Source organism: Clarias gariepinus, chromosome 10 (genome assembly GCF_024256425.1).
Source record: "Clarias gariepinus isolate MV-2021 ecotype Netherlands chromosome 10, CGAR_prim_01v2, whole genome shotgun sequence".
Lineage (NCBI taxonomy): Eukaryota > Metazoa > Chordata > Actinopteri > Siluriformes > Clariidae > Clarias > Clarias gariepinus.
The window spans coordinates 13,839,853-13,855,067 of NC_071109.1; the positions used below are offsets into that span (position 1 = coordinate 13,839,853).

The following is a 15,215-nucleotide window of genomic DNA, read 5'->3' on the forward strand; positions in this document are numbered from 1 at the left end:
TCTGTTACACTTGGAAACTTAGACTATGGCGTGAGGACGAGGCGAGGAGCTCGGTCTTGTTCATTCCCATAGCTTCATTTTCCTCTATTTATCAAATCTTCTAGAATATCACAATATGTGAATAAAATATCCGTATCTTGGTCGGTATTATTTCCACACAGACCTTCACCTTTGTACATAAAACTCGAATATTTTACTTAATACCTCGCAAAACCCATTATTAACATTAAAATATATATATTTATTTATTTGAAGTCTACGAGACATAAGACATATATACATTTCTCTCACCACTTTAAAGGTTTCCTAAATGTTCTGTGCTTTCGTAAAGCCTATAGGATGCTGTGATAAAATTTAAACATTATAAAGGATACTGACTTCTTAAACATAACAACAAAACGGTGCCAGAATTGAAAAAAAAAATCTAGCAATGTTTATATAACACTGCCTTTAATTTCTTTTCACTGTTAAACTATTAAACATTGTATAAGTTCATTTGATGAAATTGTTACCTAGCTTTTAAATTATATGAATTTCAAGTGTATCTATGCATTTTCCTTTTCCATGCCCTCTGTACACACTGTCACACAAATGTATGTAAGCTAGGATTTGTCAGAGTGCGAAACGCTCACCTGTTAGAAGATGTTAGGTTCCTCACTATTTCCTCCTGATCTCTCTCCTTAGAGAAACTGCAGTCTTTAATGACTTTCTGGTGGCTGGTAGCCTTCTTTTATTTCTGCTAAATGTATGAAAATGTATGCAAATTTAAATCAAGCTTAACCTGGGAGCTCTTGCAATATATTTAATGGAATTTCAAACCAATGAGGGGACTCCAGTGCAGTCTTCTAATGGCAAATATAATTACGCAGCTAGGTAACCTCTGAAATATGCAGAGACGTATTTTTTTTTAACTCGGTGAAGACTTGCCGAGATTCCTAAAGACCTATATACGAGCAAGATTTCTCAGTGTTGTCATTTATAAGGCACTTAAAAAAAAAAATTAAAATATCCCCCAAAAAATCTAATATTTTAAGTATTTTGCTATTTATTGGATACATTTTTTTTTTGCAGTCAAATTTCGTCTACATTACTAATTTGATATATACATGAGACTTATTCGTAAGTGTAGCTTAAAAATGAACGGAACCATCAAAACCTTCTGTTTTTCTTCTGTGGAGCTTTTATAGCTGCGCTTCTAAAAATATTAACTTTTCTAGAAAACAAATTACATGGAAAATTAGCAATCAACGTCTTCAACGAAGCAAACAATTGAACACAGTTCCAAGTTAATGTCTGTAAAAGTGAGCGAGAGAATCAGGGTAATGACAAGGCCATAATACTACAGTATACAGGGGATACTACAGTAAATACGAGACGTTTTGGACGACATCTCTGCTCTTCAAAACACAGCATATACATGGATTCACTTCCTGTTTTGTGTCGTTTTACTCTACAAATGCTCGGGTATCGTCGGGATTTAGAGGCCTCCCACTTCTCCAGTGGCTGTGACACACCAGAGAGACGGTAAGCCTCGTTTCGATTGGCCGTCGGGGCTGCCAGTCATTTTGCAGGCTGCCGCTTTGGCTCCAGAGTCTGGGAGATGTCAAAGGCTGAAGCTGCTCCCTTAGCCACATTATAACTAGTAGGGGGGATCTCTGGTAAGCAATGGCCACAGCTGCTTCGAATCCCTACAGCATTCTCAGCTCGGCTTCCATGGTCCATCCGGACGCCTCGGTCATGCAACAAGGGGGGAGCCCTTTCCGAAACCACCAGAAAGTGCTCCAAAGCGATTACCTACAGGGCGTACAGAGCAATGGACACCCGATCGGGCACCAGTGGGTGAGCAGCTTAGCTGAGGGCAGTCCTTGGTCGGCGGCGCTCGAGCAGCAGGACGTAAAGCCGGGACGGGAAGACCTTCAGCTCGGGGCGATCATCCATCACCGCTCGGCGGCGCATGTGGCGCATCACTCGCCGCACACGAATCATCATGCGGGCGTGTGGGGCACGCCCGCGTCTCACAACTCGTCATCCATCAACCTCTACCCCCAAACGGGTTTCTCTGTTAACGGAATACATGGTGGTTTAACGCCGCCGCCACCTCCACCGAGCTCTGCACCGACTCAGAGTTTGCATCCCGGACTACGCGAGACGCCCGAACCCGGTGAGCTGGGCACGCACCACTGCCACGATCACTCGGATGAGGAAACGCCGACATCCGACGAGCTCGAGCAATTCGCCAAACAGTTCAAACAGCGCCGGATCAAACTGGGTTTTACGCAGGCCGACGTCGGACTGGCACTTGGCACGCTTTACGGCAATGTCTTCTCACAGACCACGATCTGTCGCTTCGAAGCGCTGCAGCTCAGCTTTAAAAACATGTGCAAGCTCAAACCGCTCTTAAACAAATGGCTCGAAGAGGCTGACTCCTCCACGGGCAGCCCGAGCAGCATCGACAAGATCGCCGCACAGGGCAGGAAGCGCAAGAAAAGGACGTCGATCGAGGTGAGCGTTAAGGGTGTGCTCGAAACACACTTCTTGAAGTGCCCCAAACCAGCGGCACAGGAGATCTCATCTTTAGCGGACAGCCTGCAGCTGGAGAAGGAGGTGGTTCGCGTTTGGTTTTGCAACCGACGGCAAAAGGAGAAACGCATGACGCCGCCGGGAGAACAGCAAGGACACGAGATTTACTCACACACCGTAAACGCGGACAGCTCGTCTTGCCGTGATCTCTGACCAAGATTGTTCTCAAAAAACGCAGATCTTGGCTTTTCATCTTTTATTTTTTTACGGTGGCTTGCTTCTCCAACTTTTTTGCCTTTTCGCTTTCGTAATACATTATTGACAAGAAGCGAAACTCACTGAGCCCAAAAAACAACGAATGAGATGTTGCCCTTCAGCTTTTGACTTCTCTGAGACTTGGGCATTAATACGACAAATAAGAAACAATGTTTATTTGAAGAAAATGGACGTTATTTACCAAAATGTTTTCTTTTGTATCACAACAAGAATATAAAAAATTGTGCCTATTACAAAAACCTCCCAGCGCCTTGGTTTAAAAAATAGCCTACAATTAATACATCAGGTTGAGTAGGCTGGTCAGTTTTACGCATATTATCGCGTGGCCTTTGTTTTAGATAGTTTTCCATGCGCTAGTAGTTAATTTGCACATTTCAGTAACAAGAAGACAGCTTACAGTGATTGTAATCTGATTATTAATTTCAATCGATTTTTATCGCTGATGTCTGAATTCTGACGACGGCCATTTTATGCCTCGCGCTTTCATCTCAAAGCATTTTAACACTTTTGTTTCATTTTAGTCGTGTCACTTCGCTGCAATCATTTCGATATCGAGTACTTTTATTTCCGTGCGTTATTACAAGGCAGAAATAAGTACAGCACTTCAGAAGCACGTCGTTAGTTTATAGAAATGTTGCTCTAAAAAGCAACGCACAAACAAGTAATAGCTATTTTATGGTTGTGTGGGTTGTTTTTAGTCATCCATCACTGACCACATTACTGTGTACTGAACGCTAAAATCGAACAGAAAGCTTGAAAGCGTTGCGCTACACCTATAGCCTAGACTTATTTTATTGTACACGTTCAGTATCTAAAGTTTTATAATCTTAAATACTCCTGTTATTTGTTCGTTTCCTAAATATTTTTTCCAATACTGTACAGTTTTGTATATTACAAACTTTTTTGAATTTATTAATTTAAACGAAATACTGTTCACTTATTCATGTACTTAGTGATATAAGAAAAGATATTTTCATTAAAGAAATTGAAGACATTTTCGGCAGTACAATTCCAAATTTAAGAACATGTCAAGCGATTATTTATTTTCAGTATAAAGCTTGTATAATGTTTTTGGAGCAAACTGTATAATGTTTGTTGGAATAAAACAACTTGTTGGTATAATTTGACTTTACCTTACTTTGTAGCAGTGATTCGTTACGGCATCGGAATTATATAATCATTTAATCAATTATCGGTAGATTGGATTTGCTCAGGTTAACGTATAAATGTGAGTTGGCTTACTTAATAATAATAATAATAATAATAATAATAATAATAATCTAAATTATTATTTTTACCAGTAGTAGTAGTAGTGTTTTTGTTGTTCTTGTTGCTCTCTTATTGCTTTTTAACTCAACCGTCTGTCATGCGTTTTAAACGAGGGGAACTGTATTTTATACTGGGAATTGAAATTACCTAAAATGATATAAAACTATATTTTTTATTAAAACTAGAGCTCTAAAGCACACGTGTTAAGGGTACCGTGGCCGTAAGACTAAAATAACTACTTTTCACCAAAACTGAGTCCTAATGCCGAAAGTCAGTATATTTGTGTGTGTGTGTGTGTGTGTGTGTGAGAGAGAGAGAGAGAGAGAGAGAGAGAGAACGGTTGGGGGGGCGGGGGCGCTTTGCTTGAAATGCAGCGCCTGACTTGAATACTAATTCAGACTAATATATGCATTTTCTCAGCCTGCAACCTTCAGGCCCATGGGAAGGTTCGGATATGGAGCCAAGCAGCTTAAAAAGCATAGTGTATTTGGTTAGGAGAAAAATATGATACATTTCATTTGCTCTTTCGCCTGAAGGCCTGCATTTATTATTATTATTATTATTATTATTATTATTATTATTATTATTATTATCACAGTAGTTTTGGTTAGAACAAGTGACCACAAATGACCCAAACGCAAGAATTTCATTTGCAGACTGTCTGCTGTGCAGAAAAGTTTACAGGCTTGTTTACAAGCGGAAAGTGATGTCTGGGATTTGCATAATAACCCTTCGCGCGCTGCGTCCTTCCGGCTAATTTGTCCAGCGCTTACGGAGTGTGAACTTCACCACAGGAGGTCGCGCCTCGCGCGCCCCAAGCCAAAATTAGTAAGATTATCTATATGTTAAACTCAGATGTACTTTAAATCAGGGTTAAGAAAAATAGTCTAGGAAGACTTGCAAATTCCGTAACTCTCATGGATGTGATCCGGAAAATTGTTTAAATAGGCTAAATAAATAAACAATCAATAAAATTATAAATCAAAATATAAAAAAAAAAATATAATCCCAGTGTAGTCCCTTTAGGCATGTTAGAAGTATAGCAGTAAAAAGTATTAAGTGATTGTACATGTCTACGTTAAATAATACACCAAATAACTATTCGTGCATTCCAAATGATTTATCCTAGACCTATTTATAAGATTTCTGTTGGCTAGCAGCTTTTGTGTACTTTGAAGTACTCAACTCAGTTGTTAGGCGATGCTGTGTATGACTCTTTTCACGCTTTTCTGCGTGAGACGCCCGTCACACGTGACAGTTTACACTTATGCTTCCTTATTAACAAGAGTTATTTACACTCGTGGAATAGATACACTTAAACGGTGGTCTGTGCGTCGTGTTGCGCACGCTGCCGTTTCGATTTTCCACACTCACGCGTCAGTGAAGCGAAGTGTCTGTAGAAATCCTCTGCATTACCGTTTTCACTTCTTATACACTACGAGCTTTTTCTTAATCTGGGTCTGACGCCAATGTAATCTATTGTTTTTTATACAGATTGTGCCACTTTAAATATGCATTTAATATATACAAAATATTTGATCTAATTTGTATATGAAGTTTTGAAGTTGATTTAAATCAAACTGGAACTGTATTTTATCAATTGAATTCGTTTACAAGGTTTCACATTCAATTTTTGAATAACCATGCATAGAATGTTCTTTTTATATATAAAAACTAATTCAAGTCTTTAAAAAGTTTTTTTTGTTAGCACAAACAACAAAACTTCCATTTTTTGTATTTTAAACTTCCATTCCATTAAAAAATAATAATAAAACATGCAATCCCGGGACTAGAAAAAAGTGAAGGAGCACATCTCATCACCTTTATTTCAGCCCGTGAGCATAGCAATAATCCAAGCAGAGAGCAATGCAGGAAGTTAAGTCGAGCATTATCATAACTGTTACTTTAAATTACACACCATCAAATATGTCAAATTCAATTTACAATATAAGACCATTAAAACTTTTATCTGAATTAACAGATTCAGTGCTTTTTAACATATTCAAAAAGGAAAAAAGAAAACCAAACATGTAAACTCACCCATGGAGTATAACTTTATTTTGATTTAATACAACTTATTTAACATTTTTTTTTTATTTGAACTGCAGCAGCTCAATCAACAGTATTAGTTATGTATTAAATTTGATTCTTTGAAGTAAATACAGCAAAGTAAAAGGAGCCTGTGAAACATTTGCAATATTAAAAAAAGCAAAACTCAGACATAGACATACCTTCCAAAATCAAACCTAGCCGATCAGCCACAAGGATAGTTAAAATTGAAGTATACATTATCACCAAATTTAGACCTTAAAAAATAGAACACAAATGCTGTGCCTATATAGACTGTATAAACCCAGTGCAACAGTATACTAAGCCTACTACTCTTGTGTAGCATTCAGTAGTAAGCCTGGGTGACAATCAGGACTACATAACCAGGATAAAAAAGGGAGTCCAGAATGTATATTGCCTATTTTTTGTCAATTATATAACTGATGTGTTCATTATTATGTAGACCAATCAGCCATAACATTATAACCACCTGCCTAATATTGAGTAGATGCCCCCCTTTTGCCACCACAGCACTAATTAAATTTCATTTGTATAGCGATTTTAACAATCGTCATTGTCGCAAAGCTGCTTGAATCAAAAGAAAATGTGTATGAAATGTGAGAAGATCTGTATGAATCAAAATTATCAGATTGTCTCTGATCAGCAAGCCAATGGGGACAGTGGCAATAAAAAACTCCCTGAGATGGAAATAGGAAGAAACCTTGATAGGAACCAGACTCAACAGCGAACCCATCGTCATTTTGGTGATAATGGATAGCAGAAATTATTTTGCCATCACACTGTGTATTAGGCAGCTGTAAGTTCAATATATTTGATGATTAATGCATTGTGTTTCCTGAAACCTTTTTTTTTATAATAACCAGCATTAACCTTTTCCTCAATTTGAGCTACAATAGCTCTCCTATTAGATCAGACTAAATAGGCCAGACCCTGACGCTTTTCTTCCTTGGATCAATTTCTGGTATGTCCTGACCACTGCAGACCTGGAACATCCCATGTCCTGACCACCGCAGCCTAAGAACATCCTAAAAGAGCAGCAGTTTTGGAGTTGCTCTGACCCAGTCCTTTAGCCATTACAATCTGGCCCTTGTCAAATTTACTCAAATCCTTACACTTGCCCATTTTTTCTGCTTCCAACCCATCAACTTCAGGAAAAAGGTTTACTTACTGCCCAAAAAATCCCACCTACATGTACTTATAGCTGCCATTGTAATGATATATTCAAACTGTAGCTATTGTGGGGAGGACCCACCCACAAATTGTGATGGCTAAACAACTTGGTCAAATTAACTCCAAAACTGCAGCTCTTTTAGGACCTTTCCAGGCTGCAGTGGTCAGGACATAGCAAAAGTGATTCAAGGAAGAAAAAACAGTGAATTGGCGACAGGATCTTGGGCAGCCAAAGTTTACTGATGCACATGGGAAGTTAAGGCTGGCCTGTGTAGTCCAATCATATAATATAAAGATGTCAAAACACACATATCATTAAGGTTTTGGTGGCAAAATGTGGGGCTACTTAATATTAGATGGCTGTGTTATGCTGTGTGATGTTATATTCACAATGAACAAACATATGCAACAATCTAGAGGGATAAAAAGGCTAGGTACAGTATTAAGAAAGTAGTGTTTACATTGTAACTAAAACAAATGCTTTTTTTATGCCTCAAGCATCTGGTGTTTACCATGTAAACCGAAACTAAAGTTTCTACAGGAGGACTTTAAACATAGTGAAGTTACCACAACCCAGACCATAGTGTACTAAAACTAAACATTAATACATTTATTTTGTTTATTTAAAAAATTTTATCAAATTTATTTTGTGTTTTTCCACAGTTCTATGGTCCTAAATACTTGAACTTACAGTTTTTTTCCCCTCTCACCCAGAATGATAGTTCTACATCTTAATCTTAATAAAGTTGTCAACATTGACACCTGCTTCATGAATCAAAATCAAAATCAGTTGCTGTTCAACCAGTACACACCCTACTGAGGAGTTGTCTAGGGTGGAAAAGGGGAGGAAGATACGGAGCAAGCGGTCCACCGGCTTTATGCAGCGTCTCGCAGCTTTACACAGCCCTGAATGCCAACAACACAAAGCCGATGTTTTAATACAAGTGTCCACTGAAAAAAATGTCTTTAAAAGGTGTCCTGTCTATAAATGATACTTTTTAGGTTTTTGGCCTTATTTAAGAACCTCCTCAGCAGTTTAGCTGTCTAATCGGTAATAAAATGTCATGTGCACTTTATGTTGTCTTTTCTGTATAAAAATGTAGACAGTTCCCTGCTATCCAGCTAATTAGGTCTCTAAGTTAGCTAGTTAGTTTTTTGTTAATTTATGTTGTTAATTTATGTTGTCATGTCAATCTGTCTTGTCTCAGCTAGCCAGCTAATTAGGCTTCTTAGTTAGCTAGTTAGTCTTCTGTTAATTTATGTTGTAAATTTCTGTTGTATGTAGCACCTTGGTCCTGGAGGAACGTTGTTTCGTTTCACTGTGTACTAACTGTATATGGTTGAAGTGCCAATAAAGCCTACTTGACTTGACTTGACCTTCAAACAATTGCTCTAAACAAATAAGTTGCCAGCTAGCTTACTTTCTTGCTAAAGTTAAAATGTAATGCTCCCATGTTTAATGCTGAGTTTCTCTACTTGTTCTTAATTTCAGTAGGTGTACATATGTGCTTATGGTGTCTTGCAACGGACAGAGGTCCCATCAGGGGTGAATGGTTGTGCTGCCAAAACTGATGTCATGAGGCATGGACTCCATATTTTTCACTCCATATAATTGTGCAGGTCCATGTAAGTCCTATGAAGATGTGCCATGGTATCTCGCACTTTGATGCAAGACATTAAAAGCAGATCTTTGTAGATCGGTAGATGCAAGGATGCAAGAACTTATTTATACAGCACATCCCACAAACAAAACTCTGAAGCTTCCTTCTGGAGGCCATTCAGGCCTTCAACCAGATTACCACAAAGTACTAAATTGATTACATTTGCTTTTTTTTATACTACACACACCCTACATTCCTACTAATAAACAAGAATCATGATGTAGCACATTTCTCAACCATTGCACATTTGTACATAAGATGAAGACTGTCTTGAACTTTAGGCCACTGACAATCACACAGTTGCTGACACACATATCATTCCAGACTCCCTGTTTCAAGTCATACTATAGCTGTTGTAACCACACTATACTTTTACATTTTTTTATATTTTTAAAATACTTTTATACTTCACAGTTTATACTTTAATTTTTTAATTACGTTCATGTGTAAAACTCTTTTTCATTTTGTAAATTAATTTTCAGTTAAATAATTTTTTTATTATTATTTTTTTATTTTATTTTGTGGTGTATTTTTTCTTTTTTTAATGCACCGGAAGTTATATAAGCAGTTTATTGCATATCATTCTGTTTATGGTTGTGTACAGTATGTGACAAATAAAATTTTAATAGGAATTTAAGATGCTTGATCAGACTGATATCTGGGGAATTTATAGGCCAAATCAATATTATAATCTCTTTGTCATGTACCTATTGTGAAATCATTTCGGAACATTTTTTCCCACTGTAGGACGGTGCTTTATCTTGCTGAAAAAGGTCACTGCCATTTGAGTAGTTCCTTCAAGTCAAAGTAACATACACATGAATGCCAGGACCCAAGGTTTCCCAGCAGAACATTGCTCTGAACCTCACACTGCCTATGCGGTTTGCCATCTCTTCCAACCTAAGGAACACACACACCCATGGGCTTACACTATGTAGAAGAAAAAATGATTAATGCAGGTCACTTTCTTGTACTGTTCCATGATCCAGTTCTGATGCTTGTGTTCCTACTGTAGATGCACTTCTATTTGCAGTAAGCTGCAGTGTTCTGACTATGATTTCAACACAAACTTTTTCAGCATTTTGTGTCACAGTAACACTTCTGTAGGATTAAAACAGACAGGCTAGCCTTCACTCTTCACCTACATCAGTGGAGCTTGACTCCATTGACCCTATACCTAGTTCAGCAGTTTCCCTGCCTTGGACAATTTTGATCAGTAATAAACAATTCATACTAGGACCACTTCATAAACCATGCAGTTAGCTAGCTAGCATAATTCAGCCCAAGTTGCTCAAATCCATATTCTTTCCCATTTGTCGTCCTTCAATTTGTCAACTTTCAAAAATGTCTGTTTACTTAGTGTGTTATTTATGCCACTCCTTGACAGATGTTATTGTATTAAAACAATATTATTAATTTTACCTGTCAGTGATTATGTTATGGCTGATCAGTGTATATCGATATAATTCACCGCATGATGTTATATAGCAATAATAAATCTAAATGCATGCGTTAATTTACACTCAGCGACTGCTTTATTCTGATTAAGGTTGTGGTGGATCCAGGGTCTACTCTGGGAACACATTATGAGATCAGAATAGACCCAAGATGTGATGCCTGGAGGAAACCCATGTGGACACATAGAGCACATGCACAGAATCTCTGCATAAACAGAAACCCAAAACTTAAAGTTGAACCAGAAAACCTGGAGCTTTCTTCTATACCTTCTTGCCATGTCTATCATTATATTTCATTCCGTGTTTAATGAGCATTTCTTAGATTTTGCAGCTGGATTATAACATGCTGTATACCCAAAGTGTAGAAATAAATATAATAGGTGAGGTAATGTAGAAATAGTGTAAAGCATGCTGATGACGTATTATATGCTGCTGATGTAGCTTTATTACAAATGCTGCATTAATGAATGCACATGTCATGTTTACAGATTGAGTGGATAGTTAATAAGGACCTTGATCCTATGATCAAAACAGGTTGGCAAGAGATGCAGCTTATGTTCTTTTCCCAAGAGAGGTGAACAGGTGTTTTTATCAATCAAAGTGTCCAAATGTTGGATCCAAGTTGCATGTGATGATAGTTAGTATTGTTTATATTTAAATTTCCTTTTTGGCAATTGCTATGACTAATGGTTCTCATGGGCCCCCTTTTTATTTATTACAAAAATGTTCAGGGCAAAAAGTAAAGAGAAGGTAATCAAATGATTTTAGGCAATGACAGCTTTTCTAAGGTAGTTATTTATGTTGGAGCTAAAGATACTGTATGTTTTTATCAGTCAGAGCTTACCAAGAGTTATTTTGCAAAGGTCGATGTTGCTGTAATGTGTTCTGGCCCCATCCCTATGCAACATGGCAGGTTGTGGTATAACTGCTGGAAGTTCAGGTGGTGCACGAAAAACTATGTGGGCTTTAAAGATAATTGCAGTAGGTTTTAGGGCAAGGCTGGCCTATTAATGTGGATGGTATCCATCCCACTTGGAAAGGTACTGCTCATTCCTTAGCTCGTAGTCTCTGAATAGGTCTGTGACAATCCAGAGTAAGAGCCAGGGAGTACACAACAAGGCTAAACCAAGCAGCTGTTAGTTGCACTCAGTAATCACTTACAGTAGGTTCCACCATACTGAGACTGTGTTTCTCTCCTAAACTAATCACTAAAATAAAAAGAAATAAACAAGAAATGTAGTAAAAAGTAGTTTTAGTAACCTATTCTACATGAAAATTACACCATAGCGAATGCACTGGCAGCTTGTCTATTCCCAAGTTAGGACTGTTAAATCTTAGAGCTACATCTAAAGTGCTTATTGTTAATAAAAGTGTCACTGATCAAGCATTTAATGTGCTATGTTTCACAGAAATGTGGATTAAACTTATTTAGTAAGTAGCATTAAATGAAGCTAATTCTCCTGGATATACAGTGGTGTGAAAAACTATTTGCCCCCTTCCTGATTTCTTATTCTTTTGCATGTTTGTCACACTTAAATGTTTCTGCTCATCAAAAACCGTTAACTATTAGTCAAAGATAACATAATTGAACACGAAATGCAGTTTTAAATGAAGGTTTACATTATTAGGGGGAAAAAAAACTCCAAACCTACATGGCCCTGTGTGAAAAAGTGATTGCCCCCTTGTTAAAAATAACTTAACTGTGTTTTATGACACCTGAGTTCAATTTCTGTAGTCACCCCCAGGCCTGAGTACTGCCACACCTGTTTCAATCAAGAAATGACTTAAATAGGAGCTACCTGACACAGAGAAGTAGACCAAAAGCACCTCAAAAGCTAGACATCATGCCAAGATCCAAAGAAATTCAGGAACAAATGGGAACAAAAGTAATTGAGATCTATCAGTCTGGTAAAGGTTATAAAGCCATTTCTAAAGCTTTGGGACTCCAGTGAACCACAGTGAGAGCCATTATCCACAAATGGCAAAAACATGAAACAGTGGTGAACCTTCCCAGGAGTGGCCGGTTGACCAAAATTACCCCAAGAGTGCAGAGACAACTAATCCGAGAGGCCACAAAAGACCCCAGGACAACATCTAAAGAACTGCACTTAAAGGCCTCACTTGCCTCAATTAAGGTCAGTGTTCACGACTCCACCATAAGAAAGAGACTGGGCAAAAACGGCCTGCATGGCAGATTTCCAAGGCGCAAACCACTTTTAAGCAAAAAGAACATTAAGGCTTGTCTCAATTTTGCTAAAAAAAACATCTCAATGATTGCCCAGACTTTTGGGAAAATACCTTGTGGACCGACGAGACAAAAGTTGAACTTTTTGGAAGGTGCGTGTCCCGTTACATCTGGCGTAAAAGTAACACAGCATTTCAGAAAAAGAACATCATACCAACAGTAAAATATGGTGGTGGTAGTGTGATGGTCTGGGGTTGTTTTGCTGTGATAGATGGAACCATGAATTCTACTGTCTACCAAAAAATCCTGAAGGAGAATGTCCGGCCATCTGTTCGTCAACTCAAGCTGAAGTGATCTTGGGTGCTGCAGCAGGACAATGACCCAAAACACACCAGCAAATCCACCTCTGAATGGCTGAAGAAAAACAAAATGAAGACTTTGGAGTGGCCTAGTCAAAGTCCTGACCTGAATCCTATTGAGATGTTTGAACCCTCAAAAAAAGCTGAATTACAACAATTCTGCAAAGATGAGTGGGCCAAAATTCCTCCAGAGCGCTGTAAAAGACTCGTTGCAAGTTATCACAAACGCTTGATTGCAGTTATTGCTGCTAAGGGTGGCCCAACCAGTTATTAGGTTCAGGGGGCAATTACTTTTTTACACAGGGCCATGTAGGTTTGGATTTTTTTCTCCCTAAATAATAAAAACCATCATTTAAAAACTGCATTTTGTGTTTACTTGTGTTATCTTTGACTAATAGTTAAATGTGTTTGATGATTAGAAATATTTTGTGTGACGAACATGCAAAAGAATAAGAAATCAGGAAGGGGGCAAATAGTTTTTCACACTACTGTAGTTATATAAATAAGTATTGTTTAACTGGCAGTGGAGGCATTACAGTTATATACATTATAACGATAATCTAACCATCATATAAAAACAGACACTTTTTAAGATCTTTATACTAACATAACATGCATACTCCAAATATAAGTCTGAATACCTGAGGGAAATTTTGGTATTCTATTATCCACCAAATATACTTCAGTCAGAAGGTGCAGGCTACGCGTTGGTATCTCATATAATGAAGACTACAACAGGGGCAAAGCTTTTTCTTACAAATCTCCAAATTTTCTAGGTGGACAAGCTGTTTGTTTAGTCCTTTTTGTGAATCAGAGCAGATCTGATTCCCAGGGAGCTCTCATGTCTGTGCTTCTTTTTGGCTTTCTCCTTTTATTTATGCTGTAATAGCTTGACACAAACAACTTAAGTAACCTCAAAAAGTGTAAGCATTTCCTGTTATAGAATTGCAGTTTCTCCATAGCACCATATTTATTTATTTATTTATATAAATATTTACAATATTTATTGTACATATGTATGTACATACATATTTTGTATTATCCAAATAAGAATGGTTCCTCTTAAGATTCCTTCTCCATCTCAAGGACATTTTTCTTGCCAACGTCACCTCTGGTTTACTAAGGGGGAAAACCAAAATAATAATAATTAATCAATTAATGAATTAATGTTTCCTCTTTTTTTAATTCAAAATTTTTATATTTGTAAAATTGCTTTGCAACAATATCCATGTCATAAATTGGATAGAAAAGCATTGAAACCAAAGCAATGTTTAGTATAGCTTTGTTATGAAAAAAAAAAAACATCCATAACATATGTATAACAACATATAACATATGCAGGTGTGGCCCTAAGGAAGAAAGGGTTATTCGTTGCTGTGTAATTTCCAACAAGCATCAAATGTACTTGAAACAAAACTATTTACTACACAGCAAGAAATATTTTCCAACAAACCACTGTCTCAGTGACATCTCTATTTAAGGTGCCAGACTGATCAGTCTTTGTCCTTTATGTTCCACATTAAGTCATTATCTATGCTATTCACTCCATTAATTTTGCTGGTTTTATTAGCCAAGTGTTCTGCCTGTATGTACTGTTGACAGGCATTTCCAAAAGCTAATCTGACAGCTAATGACTTCATTACGCTCAGCACATTAATTGGCTTACTTCAGGGGCTCATCTTTAATTGGCATAAATAGATTCACACCTGAGCGCACCTCCATCTAAGCTTTATTGCAAACAGGAGCAATTTCACAGTGAAGACTCATACTATCCATTAAACAGTGCACAAAGCAAATAAGGTGACTCAAAAATACCAATGCACAAGCCCAAATATAAACAGTAGTCTCTAGAATACTGCAGTAGACATTATAGAGTAATTAATGTGATGAGACCCAGAATGAAGTGTCTGAAAGTGTAATTAACACCACTGTTTACCTTGCCATACTGTGATCAGTGGCATCCTCAGTGGGGGTTTCTCAGATTGAACTGACAGTAGCAAAGGTTAGACATACCGAAGGTGTGCGTCTCAGCAGAATGTATTTTAGCACAATACAGGAAGAGTTTGTGGTGAAGGACTAAGGCAGATATTAAATAAATTGGTGAATGGAAAAATTGGTTAATGAACTTACTTGTCTTGGAACTAAGGAACATAAATTTACTTAACTAAGGTAGAGCCTGAAGATACATTGCCATCTAGGGGAATCTAGTGACGTCTTTGCCACTGGAGACAGTCTGTGTGTGTGTGTG

At 37.6% G+C, this 15,215-nt stretch overlaps 1 protein-coding gene across 1 annotated transcript; it reads left to right on the top strand.

Annotated features, from left to right (window-relative positions):
• Positions 1-1,625: 1,625 nt before the first annotated feature.
• On the top strand, positions 1,626-3,733 carry LOC128531967 (POU domain, class 3, transcription factor 4-like). Its single transcript, XM_053506159.1, has one exon. It carries the CDS (start codon positions 1,666-1,668, stop codon positions 2,731-2,733), a length of 1,068 nt encoding a protein of 355 aa, XP_053362134.1. The 5' UTR covers positions 1,626-1,665; the 3' UTR covers positions 2,734-3,733.
• The last annotated feature ends 11,482 nt before the right edge of the window (positions 3,734-15,215 follow it).